This window comes from Apodemus sylvaticus, chromosome 7 (assembly GCF_947179515.1).
Source record: "Apodemus sylvaticus chromosome 7, mApoSyl1.1, whole genome shotgun sequence".
NCBI lineage: Eukaryota > Metazoa > Chordata > Mammalia > Rodentia > Muridae > Apodemus > Apodemus sylvaticus.
The window spans coordinates 21,348,923-21,361,226 of NC_067478.1; the positions used below are offsets into that span (position 1 = coordinate 21,348,923).

Here is a 12,304-nt window from a genome sequence, read left to right on the forward strand (position 1 = left end):
CACTAATTGAGAAAATGCCCCACAGCTGGATCTCATGGAGGCACTTCCCTAACTAGAGCTCCTTTCTCTGTGATAACTCCAGCCTTTGTCAAGTTGATACACAAAACCAGCCAGTACATAACCTTACCCCTTCCCATGTGTTTGTTGTTTGTTGGTTGGTTGGTTGTGGGTGTTCTTGGGAAGACTCTTTCCCATCATCTGCCAATGCTGAGCAGCAGAACACCTGCTCTTACAGACACATCCATGTGGAAATGAATGCCATCAGCTAAATGCTGCTTCCTTTAAACCCTTCTCCCTCTCTTGATCTGTTTCTTGATCAGAGGAGCTCCCTCGCCGGATCTGTTGCCTTTCTTGTTCACGTCGTTCTCTTGCCGTTGGAGCTTATGACTTCAGAGTGTTAAGTTCCCTGGAAGTTTCTCCAGACTCCATAAAGCATCTATTTCAGTGGCTGCTCCTCACTTGGGTTTTAAGGCTCTGCTCTTGTGTTCCCATCCTTTCTTGGGCTATCTTCATCCCTCTTCCTGTCTTTGAAGAGAGACTCACTGCTTTGGAATGGATTTTGTGAGTGGTTGACCTCCAATCTTTGGTCTTCCTACTCGCTTGATGGAGGCCTATGGCTGGAGGCCCAGCAGTGTTCGTGTGACGGCTATGTCACAGAGAGCAGTATGCTCTACTGAGCTGCCTCCTCTCAGCATCCCAGTCATAGGATAAAGCCAATTAATAAGATGCACAGTTGTTCCTACTGTGTCCACTCTAGTCAGTTGACTATTCTTCAGTTCTGAAATGAGCTGTGTCTTCCTGACCTAGTCCACCTGATCATTTGTCTCTCTTATTTTTACAGGGTTTTTTTTTCTTGGAATAAGAAGACACTGGGTGTTAATCTATGGCTATAACAATGTTTTGAGGAGTAAGTTTAAATACTATGTCCACTATGAAAATAATGGTAACAGGTTCTCTCCTAGAGCTTATGACCTGTCTAGTTAGAGGTTCTTCATTGGATAATGGTGCCAAGTATGGGTTTCATAGGAGAGTTATTGGTTACACCCATGATACTTGTGACACCACTACACCAGTGGGTTGGTGGATGACCAGAAGAAAACAATGTCTTCTGGACACAGCAAAGCAGCTGCACACATGGGATCACAGTTATGACAGCATGCTCAGGACCTGTGCAAGCCCAAGCTGAACCAAATTCTGGGATGGGGAAATGGAGATGAGTACAAAGGCTCATCTGTAGCTGAAAAGTTATCGACAATTTAACAGCTGCTGAGAGAAAGGGAGCCAGTTTTCTTGAAGCATGTAGCCCTTGATTAGTTGGCCATGCCCCAGTTGAAGGTCACATCTATGAGATTCTATGGGTAGCACAAATTGGACTTGATGCATTAAAAAAATGATTGATGGGTTAAACTAACTAACTAACTACTAACTGACATAAAGTTAGGTGTGTAGGGAAGGGGAGAGTAGGTCTGGAACGAAATAGGGGAGGGGTATACATGATCCAAACACATTGTATGAAATTCTCAAAGAGCACACACACACACACACACACACCCTTAAAGCAGCTTGCTTTTAAGGAAGTGAATTTGGCACATGGCATATGCGCGCTTGATCGTTTCTTTCTCAATCCTACTTCATCTACCTTGAAAGTGTTGTCAGTTCCTTTCATATCCTGGCAATGAGGTTGCCTGTCAATGTTTGCTACCTCCTTATGTAAATCTTCATATGCATCCGCGTCTGCTGGGAAATTTGCCCAGAGACAGAAGAAGCAGCTCCTTGAAAGGCCCGGTCCAGAGGCCACTGCGGACAGCAAGTGTGAGGGTGCACCTTAGTCCTTTACTTCCATGGCTAGGAAGATGGCCGATGGTAGAAATCCTACAGAAAGAGATTAGATTACAGACATCACAGGATCTCCCCAGAACCCTACAAGAAACTGACAAAGATTGCTGCTGAAGGATTACAGAAAGAACAGCAGGGATAGAGGAAGTGTTTCATTGACTATCATCCACTCAAATGAATCCTAAAAGAGTCCACATGCGTCTCAGAAAAGAATTAATGAAGAATGTTGTTTGCAGCTTAAGAATCTAATTAAAGGTAGCCTGGGTCACAAAGTCGGCAACAAAAGCATTGTTTTATGAGAAAGTATTTTAAAATATATTTTAAAAGACAGGATGTATAGCCAACATTATCCTCTCACATACAAGCACACAGGCGGTCTCTCTCCAGGCTGTGAGTTTGCCCTTCTCTAAGCTAATGGGTAGAATGAAGACACACGTTGAGTATATAATAAAAAGTGTGTAAATTGGGGGCAGATGGAGAACTTTCTAACCAGGTAACCTTGAGATGAAAATGTTGCAATTGCTTTCACCAGAAACACTTTACAACCATGAGACCTCAAACTGTTCCATCGTAGGTAGTGACCCGGTTGGCTTCCTCCAAGCCTTTTAGCCAAGGGCCTCGGAGTCTCAGGGAAAGGGGTCAGTCCCTTCTTGGGTGTCTGTAAGCCCTTCAGCTGCTGGCCTTGGTAGTGCACATCTGTCACTCTGAAGAAGTGATTTAGTGATATCAAATAGCCCAGTGATTAATCAAGAGAACAACTGAGCATTTGACATCAGAGAAGGAAAACACAGCCAAGGAAGATGTGGGGGTGGGGTAAAGCATGTCCCTGGCTTGCTGCCTCGCACCAGCCGTGCTGTTTGGCGTATTTGGGGGGCGGGGGAGGTACAACTCATTGCATGAGAAAGATCAATACACTCCACAGGGGAAAAATAAACCAAAACAACAAAAACCTAAAAATGAAAAACCAAAGTAACAACAACAAACCACAAAAAAACCCCCACAAAAAACCCAACCCCCCAGCCCCCCAAAACCCAACAACATTGATTAACATGTTCAGAGAAAGTCTGTTTCTTCAGTTATAAGGAAAATTAACAGGCAGGCAGCCCCGAACTGAGTTTCTTCTCACTGAAAGCATCAGCAAGTCCCAGAAACCACAGAGGCTGTCGCCGCAGTCCTCGAGTGGACATTGCCACCCCTGCAATCCAGCCATCGATTGATTACCTGTCCCTGCCTTCCTCCTTCCACATAGGATGTAGACTCTTTCCTTCTAGTAGTAAGACCTTCCAGTGCAGGCACCACATGAAACAAATCAGAAGCGATGGCGTATCACCTCTAAGCTGTCTCTAGAGGAAGCTCTGGAGCAATTTGAAACAGACCAAGCTTTCCTAAGGAAAGGGATGCAGGGCTGTCAGACCACCCTGGAGGGTCTGCTTCGCCCCAGTTGCCTACTCATTTAACCTCAGCAGGGGTGAGACCAGGAGACTGGTGTTTGCAGAGAGCTCAGCTGGTGCTTCTGCCACAAGATGAACGACCCAGCAGGGTTCTTGTGGGATGTCTGTGCTTGGTGTGCTCCTAGGAACCTTCAAGGTGTGACATTTCACAGGTGGATAGTGTCCAGTTCTATCTGCAGCCAGATCAGGGAGAGGGACAGAGGACACAAGGAGATGTGGCTGGAAGAGGTGGACCAGAGGGCAGCACAAAAGGTTCCTCGATGGGGTTGGGTGGAAAGAGGAGGCAGGGAATTCAGCTCACTTTGTTTGGTTTCTGTTGTCCTCAAGTCCTCTGACAGCCCAGCACACCACCACCCACTTCTTTATCATCATTCCTCTGCTATGTAATCAGTTCCCTGTCCATCATGTCCCCGGTCTGCTCCACTGTGTGCCTGATGCATCAGAAGCACCCAGTAAACGTTTCCTGACTCGGTGAGTGAATGTGAGGCCAGCTGAGGTGGGTGAGGTATGGAGGCACCGAGGAGTCAAGCGTTGCAGGCTGAGAGAAGGCCTGGCACAATTGGAATGAGAATACAGTTCTGGGAATCTTGTACTGGAATCTGGAGGTCTCGCCAGAGGGGCCTGTCTTTCTTCAGGAGACAGTGAGGAGCCACTGGGTTGAAATGCTATGGAGAGATAAGACCAAGATTAGCTTGGAAAAGATTACGTTGGCTGCAGCACTCAGCGGGGTTACAGAGGACAGAAACTGGGTGGCCGGTCAGAGATTCTTCAGCTGTCCAGAGGAAGGCAGGGTGACACAGAGCTGTGACAGATGGACGGACCTGAGACAAAGGCATAAAGAAGAGGAAGTGGTTGAGGGGGTTTTGCTGGGTGTGCCTGGTGAATGGAGGGAAGGAAAGAGCCTGTAGACCACTCGTGCATGCAGCCACCATCCACCTGCGATCACCTACTTCCCTCCACCCATCCACTCATCTGCCTTCATTCACCCATCCATCCGTCCATCTGCTCATCCGTCTGTACATTCGTTTGTCCATCCATCCATCCATTCATCCATCCATCCATCTGTCCATCCATCCATCCATCCGTCCACCCACCCATCCATCCATCCATCCGTCCGTCCATCCGTCCATCCGTCCATCCATCCATCCATCCATCCATCCATCCATCCATCTGTCCATCCATCTGCCTGTCCATCTGTCCACCCATCTGTCCATCGCCCCACCCATCCATCCCTCTGTCCATCTGTCCATCCACCCATCTGTCCATCCACACATCCATCCATCCATCCATCTGCCTGTCCACCTGTCCACCCATCCATCCATTCATCCACCCATCCGTCTGTCCATCCATCCATCCATCCATCCATCCATCCATCCATCCATCCACCCATCCCTCCATCCATATGTCCATTCACCCATCTGTCCATCCACCCATCCATCCACCCATACATACATACATACATACATTCGCCTGTCCATCTGTCCACCCATCCGTCTGTCCGTCCACCCATCTGTCCATCCATCTGTCTGTCTGTCCACCCATCTATCTGTTTTCCATCCATCATCTATCCATAATCCATCCACAGGGGTGGCTGCAGGTGGGGAAGAGCGGGGGAAGCTGCTAAGCAGTTGGTCACCAGTGAAGGGAGGGGGAGGGGCTTCAGGGTAAGAGCTTTGGGGATCCCTTTCTGAGGAGCTGGTGCGATGAAGGAGGAAGAACAAGAAGTAGTAAGACCTGTAGGCAGTGAAATTGGACTGTGGGGAGTGCTGCCAAAGCTGCAGAAGACCCCGAAGTCAACCAAGTCAGAGAGGGGCATCCCTCGCTTAAGAGACTCCAGGACTCAGTGCTGTGGAGGGACAGAGAACAGCTGAGGTGTACCTTAGGGAAGATTCAGTGGCAGTCAGTGACATCATCCTGTCAGCTCTGAGGCCGGGTGGGTGGATGGATGGTAAGGGAAGAAACAAGCAAACCTTGTCAAAGTCTGGGACTCAAAGACCTGTCAGAATCAGGGGATCTGGGCATGGCTGGGGTTGGGAAGTGGGAGGCAGTGCCTGTGAAAGACCGAGTAAGTACTCAGGGTGGCGAAACAATGGAACTAAGACCCCAAAGGAGAGCTGACAGATGCTGATGTCTTTAAGATTCCTGGAAAGAGTTCGGGGGTGGGGAGGGCTGAAGCCCCTCCCACATAGCCTTCCAGGAGGGTCCCTAACCTTGTGGGAAGTCTGACGAGGGAGGAGGTGAGGACTGCACAACTTCTGACAGGCCTCAAGGCCAGTGCCTCATCTGAAACAGCCTGACCTGCTCACCAGACAGCAAAATGGACCACTAACATCAGAGCTGATCGTGGGAAAGCGCTTCTATTCTGGAGCCTAGTTTTCCTGGGGTTGCAGAACTCAGTCCTCCCCACCTACCTCCAGGCCTGGTTCAAATCGATGTCTTCCTGTGGCCCCATACCTGGTATGCCCAGGTTGTCAGTCTTTCTGCTAACCCCTTTCCGGAGTCCCTGTAACTCCAGGGCTTCCCATCATGCTTGTCTTCTGAGGGCAGGCCCTACAGCGGATGCTCAGAGACCCACTGGGAAGACTTCTGGAGATATGCAGCTGAGGATATGATAGGAAGCCCACCAGGTGTCCTAACTACCCCTGAGCAGCAGACGGCCACGATGGCTTGAAACCACATTCACTCACTCCGCAGATGCGTGCCAAGAATGAGACACCGCTAAGGTCCCAGCGATTCTGAGTGAACGAAATCAGACAAGACTCAAAAATAAACAAAATTGATTAGTAAAATGCTATCGAGAGGCGCTATACCGCATAGGAATAGTCAGGGGGTAGCTGTGGGGTGTCTATAAATATAAGGGACCTCAATTGACTTCTTGGCCGAGCCCCTCCTTTCCAGCTTGGGTAAAGCTAGCGTGCGAGACTGCAGTTCTCAGAAACTACCACGAGAGGGAGCAAGATCCCCTCCTAGCGCCTTCCCAACCCTCCCACACAGCCTTGCAAGCAAAAGTTTTTCTTAAACTAACAATGCCAGTGTAAGGAGGTGCTCGCGCCTGATTGGATGAGGGAATTTTGCAGGTTTGATTCCTTGATTGGACAGGAGGTGTTAGGGGTGGAGAGAGAGCTGATGGTGGGGGATCCCGCTCCCTCCCCCGTCAGTCTGGCCCGCTCTGTCCTCCCGTAGGCTCTGCTGTAGCTCGCAATGTGACACCAGGACGCACACGCTCTCGCGCGCTCTCCCAGGCTCGCTCTCCCTCACCCTCTCTCACACACGCACGCACACACCCACCTCTCCCATAAACACACACACACACATGCACACCCACATCCACGCGCGCCCGCACCGCCCCACGCGCGCACACTCCCGCCCACGCCCACGCCGCGCTCCGGGGAGTCCGGTCCCGGCCAGAGCGCGAAAGGACACGGAGAAGCCACCCGCCGGGAGCGCAGCGGCGCCCTGGGACGCGGCGCGTCTCCGCTGGGGCTCGGCCTGGGGGCCGCTGGCCGGCGATGGCCCTGGATTGCCTGCTGCTGTTCCTCTTGGCATCTGCAGTGGCCGCGATGGAAGGTAACGTACCCTTCGTGGAGCAAGTTGGTGGCTGCCGGCTGCCAGTTCCTGGGTGCCGCGCGCTTCGCAGGGCTCCTTTGGCTGCTCGGCGTAGTCGGGCATCCTGATGCCGGAGGGCGAGGATGTTCCCGAGCCTGGGCAGAGATGGGGCACCGGGCTGGGGCGGTAACCACAGGCATGCCCTGTGCGGACTCTGGGTGCCCACAGCTGGTTCGTTCGCATGCAGTCTCCAGGCTCCTGTGCTCCGGTGCTCCCAGATAGCACGATCGCCGGACATCTCCGGCAGAGAGAGCCTGGATCCCGCTGCATTGCGGTGCAAGCTCCTTAGTTCTGGGCGAAGCTGGTCTGGGAAGCGATACCTCTGGCCACTGAGCTCCTAGAGTCGGCACCTTCCGGCTCTTTCTATCCCGGGCCTGGATGCGCTAGCTGAGGAGCGGTAGCTTGCTGTCTGCCTTTTCTAGTCTGAGGTTTCCGGACTCTGGGCTCGGAAGGCAAGAGCTGCTTGGGGGATCACAGAAGCTCCTACTGGTACCCCAGCAAGTGGCTGCCAAACGAGAAGGGGCCAAATCCATTGACCGCACCCTGGGGGGTAAATCAGCCCTAGAAGCTGCCGGGTTGCAATCTTCCAGGGACAGCAAGAGCGAGGCGGACGCCTTTCTTGCCTTCTGAGCTTTGGAGCAGGAGTGGGCTTGGATGAGTGCTGGCCTTGCTTAAACTCGTCCGGCAGTTAGAAGAGACTATGTGGCTGCGAGCCCACAAGTCAAGACACCATCCCTGCTGGCTCAGCGCGGTTGTGCCTCCCGCTGGTGGCCAGCCAAGCCCGCTCAGCGGACCCCTTACTCGGCGCACCCGGGAACCCGGGCGCTCAGGGCTCCAGCGAATCCCGTGGGAAATCCCTGCTCGCCTCCCCGCCTCCCGCCCCCTTCCCCGCCCCCAACCTTCCCTGCGGAATCGTGGCGCCCGCCACCTCCAGGGACTCATCTCAGTAGAGGAGCAGTTAGAGTTTTATCTCGAACAGAGCAACTCTGGGGTGAGGCACGGCCGCCACGTCACCCCTGCTGGAAGCTCCACTTCCCGATGGATGTCTCTGGCCAGGTGGACTCCGCCCGGACAGACATTCCTTTTGGAAGGGTGCAAGCTCTCTGTTTCATCCCTGCTGTGTTTCCATCTGAGAACTGGCTCTGGCTCGATTGCAGGTTCCTTGGTGAAACTGACTCGCTTAGTGAAAACTCCAGACCAACCTTGGCCCAGCGTCTCAAACCCTCCCAGAAAGCACTGCCGATTTCCAAGAGAAACTGGCACACCCCCATGCCCCACCCGATCATAGCAGGGAAGATGTCTTAGCCGTGGCAAAGACTACCGCTGCCCAGTCTCCGTGGAGATGGGGAAGCGAGGAAGCAGCAATTACTGCACAGAAAGCTCTCGCTTGTTTCCTGAAGGTGGCTTTTTGTTCGCTCTTGACCTCCTGCTGCCCTGCGAGGTTGCTGATCTTCGTGTGTGTGTGTGTGTGTGTGTGTGTGTGTGTGTGTGTGTGTGACTTTTGGAATGTTCAGGGTTTAGACTGGTGTGGAGTGTGGACAGCACCCCCGCGTAGGCTTGCAGTTGATTCATCGGGAGACACGTGCAGAAGCAGTCGAAATAGAAAAGGATAGAAACCAACCCACAACAAAGCCGGGTGAGAACAGTTGCAAGGTGGAGTGGCCTACAGGACTGTGTGAGCCGGCATGCCTTCAAGTCTTTAGCTTGGGGGCTGCGCTGGTCTGCTCTACTGCTCTTAGCACCTCTGAAGGGTCAGGGATTCGGTCTCAGAGAGCCGAAGGAACGTCTCTGATGTACACTTTAGGAAGTGCGCGTTTGGCTTCGAGTCTCAACAGATGGAGGAGGGAACGTATATATACATAGGCGAAATAGTTTGCAGAGCAATTCGTGGGAACAAATCAGGCACCAGGACACATTCCCCCTGAAACACTTGTACCCCCTACCCCCACGCTCTGACTAGCCCCTTGCCTTCCTGGGGGAGCTGTTGATGGGTGTCATTGTGTACGCCCAGTCTGGTGTAGACAGCCATGTCCCCTAGGCTTGCTGGCAGGGTCTGCTCTAGAGCTGTGGCCCTTCTCTCAGTATAGGAGTGAGAGGTTTTACCCCTTGCTTGCCAGGAAAGCCTTATTCTGGAGATTGAAAAAAAAATCTCTGAAAGGGTTAAAAGAAATACCACATTCAGCAGAATATTAAAGGATCGTCTTGTCCCTGCTCAGCGCACAGGGGCAGAACGCACCGTTCGCTCCCTCCTTTTCTCGAATGACAACAGGCAGGTTCCTTTTCTCCTCTCAGCACACAGAGCCGTTCCCGCCTGCCTGGCTGGGTTGGGGCCAGCCTCATTTGGTTTGTGATGAGCACAGAATAATTCTCAGAGGAGTGGATCAATGAGGCGCCTACACAGACAGCAGGGCCCTCCCCAACCTCAGCTCTGGGGGAGGCAGTGTTCTCCTCCTCCTTGGTTTCAGCCACGTCTGCGTCTTGTCTTCTTCCCAGGATCTCTGGGGTGGATTCCAGGCAGGTCCTCAGTTTAAGTTGGGGCAGGTACAAAAAGAACAGTGTCTGTGACTCGTGGTCCAGATGGGGAGATGTGGATGAAGGACAGGCCCTTATGTGACCTGACCTGTGCCTGCGTGGAGGAAGGAAGGTCAGAAAAGAGAGAAGGGAGAGAGGGACGGAAGGGGAAATATCGGTGTGTTCCAGGCTCTACACTACCTGTTCTACCTGAGGGCAGGGCCTGGACGGGGGTAGAGGGACTCTAATTCACGTGCCATCACACAGGAAGCTGGTTGGTCCTTATATGGGGAAAACGAGACTGAAAGAGAACACCGCTCCCCTTCCCTTCTACCTGTCTCCCTTTCCAGCCAGTCTGCTCTGTGGGGTGTTAGGCGAATATAGACAGTGCAGGTGAAAGGCTTGCTCGCTTCCTGGTTGGCTTTCAGAGGGAATCCAGACAGACAATGAAAGCTGCTAACGTCCTCTGGGCTTTGGGACACGAGATCGCCCCCTAGACACCCACTTCTCCACACCTTTGCCCTTTCATTCCAATCAGGACCCAGAAGGCAGAGCATGGCCTCTGGCTTTTTTATCTCTAACTCTGTCACTTGGAGACTCTCCTCCAGGCCGCCCACCCTCAGTACCTTCACTACTTAGTGGATTTAGGGCCCACCCATTCCAGCCATAGATGCTGGGATCAGTGGTACGAATTCTGAGTACATACTTTGTACTGTGTTGAAGAGAGCTAGGACTGTGATTAAAGAGACATGTATGATTTTTAAGTTGAGGGAAAAAAATCTATAGCTGGTCTGAAAGAGTTCTGTGGAACATGGAGACTCAAGAAAGCCATGCTATTGTAGCCTAGGGAAGAGGGAGAGACTATTTTGAAGCCCCTAAGAGGGGACAGCCATTGCGGCCAGGGCTTCTGAGATGTCTGGAAGTCGGTGTGTGCCTGGGCAGCTTGCAGAGGGCTCTTGGCTCCAAGTTCAGCAAGTGCACTTTCTGTGGTTTCCTAGGAGATTCCGATGCAGGTGCCCCCTGGAAACACTGTCAGGAGAATAGGTCCGCATTAGACTGCAGTCCAAAATTTGGGGGAGGTTTCACTTCAGTCTGCGCTGACCAAGTTGGAATGACTTGGGCATCGGCAGTTTTAGCAAAGTGCTTGATGATTGAGGGAAAGGCGCAGTAGATTTTCTGGGGAGAAGTAGTCTGACGTGCGTGCGTCACACACACTTCACATGCACACACACACATGTACATGCATACACACATGCACTCACACACATAGCCGGGTGAGAACACTTGCCCTCTGTCAGTCTTTACAATGCTTTTATTATCAAGCCCTGACCCATTTTCCAGAAGAGAAGTCTGAGACGCACCAGTTATACTTAATATTTAATAAAGATACCTGCTTGGATAGTGCTTGAGCCAGAATTTGAACTCAGGCAGTCAGGATGTAGAGTCTGTGTTCTTACCCACAATTCCTCATTCTGCCTCCAGCCTGGGCTTTATGTGGAGCCAGTTTGGCCTCCATTGACAGGTAAAAAGAGCCGGGTGCCAGCTCGGCTGGTGGCGGTTGGGGTCTTCACCGACCAATTGGGCTTCCAGGTTTCCATGGTCTTGGAGAAGAGAAATGACTCCCCACTGACAATAAAAAAATCACTCACCACAAAGTTCACCAATGTTTCTCCCTCCTGCCTCTCTCCTGGACACACCGAGACCAACGTCTGGAAGGAGATGGCCTGGGCCTTCACGTGCCACCACAGGTCTGGAGCACACCTTTCACCTGGATCCCAGGAGTGTGCTCCTTGGAGAAGATCCCTCTATTTCTCCCTCTTCTACACTGGCCACTTAAGGAACCTGAATATTTCTATTAAGTTTCCCTGTCTCGGAAGATGGTGGAGAAACAGCACATTGGATGTCTGCCCTTCTGAGGAAATTACTATAATAATAAAGTAATGCCTTGGGAGAGATTTCATATTTAAAAGAAAAATTTTGCATGCGAAATGCCCCTGCTCTGTCTGCAGATTCCATTTCGGTTGCAGCTATAGGTGGAGCCCCTGGGTTTGAAGCGTTCAATCACACTGGTACTGAAAGGGGCACTGCCTAAGTGGCTGGCTCAGGACATCTGCACCATCAAAAAAAGAAAATCCCGGGTGTTTTAGGACCATCATGCTGGCTTGTTGGCCACCTCTCTGAAGGTTAAACTGTAAAGGACGGATATTCCAGGGAGACACAGAAGACAGTGGATGGATCCTTGATGTATGGAAATCTGTTTTTCACTGGAACCAATGCCCAGGAGTCAGTCAGATGCACAACCACACTCCCCCTTCCTGTGACTCAGTTTCCTCAACGTTAAGTTGAGGTGAACATCAAGAAGCTTTGGTGAGCATTAAGAAGGACTTGGCCCAGCACTCTTATGGGGGCAGACTGTGCTGTAGGAATTCCCGTCGCCTCCGCCGCTGCCGCAGCCGCAGCCGCCACTGCCGTCGACGAGCAGTTTAGGCATATGCAGGCAGTGCAGGCAACGTAATATCATGGTCCCCACTAGCACCATGTAGAATTGTGTGCCAGGTGCCTTTTAGTGACATGAGATGCCTTTGTCTCTGATTTCTTTAATGAGTTTCATCTCCACCCCAGCCTAGCAAATGGGTCCTGTGTTACTTTCTGTGACATGGTGACAAAAAAGCAGCCAGAACAGAGCAGGGGACATTTAATTTTCTCATGGTTTGAGAGGACTCAGTCACCTTTAGGGGAAGGCTTGTGGAGCAGTCCGTATCACAATGGAGGAAGAGAGAAAGCAGAGAGAGGGAGAACTCTGGCGCTGGGCTAGCCTCCTCCTCTCTCCTCCCTTCTCCTTTCTTCAGGTCAGTGCCCTCAGCCCACAGTGCCACTCACGTTCAGGGTGGGTTCCCCCT

At 51.8% G+C, this 12,304-nt stretch overlaps 1 protein-coding gene across 1 annotated transcript in view; it reads left to right on the forward strand.

Annotated features, from left to right (window-relative positions):
* The first annotated feature begins 6,471 nt into the window (after positions 1–6,471).
* Ephb1 (EPH receptor B1) overlaps positions 6,472–12,304 on the forward strand; it is a 451,676-nt gene continuing 445,843 nt past the window's right edge. The window contains exon 1 of the mRNA XM_052187529.1: positions 6,472–6,854. Coding sequence (XP_052043489.1) covers positions 6,797–6,854 — 58 coding nt within the window. The 5' untranslated portion in view covers positions 6,472–6,796. The remainder of the gene's footprint in view (positions 6,855–12,304) is intronic.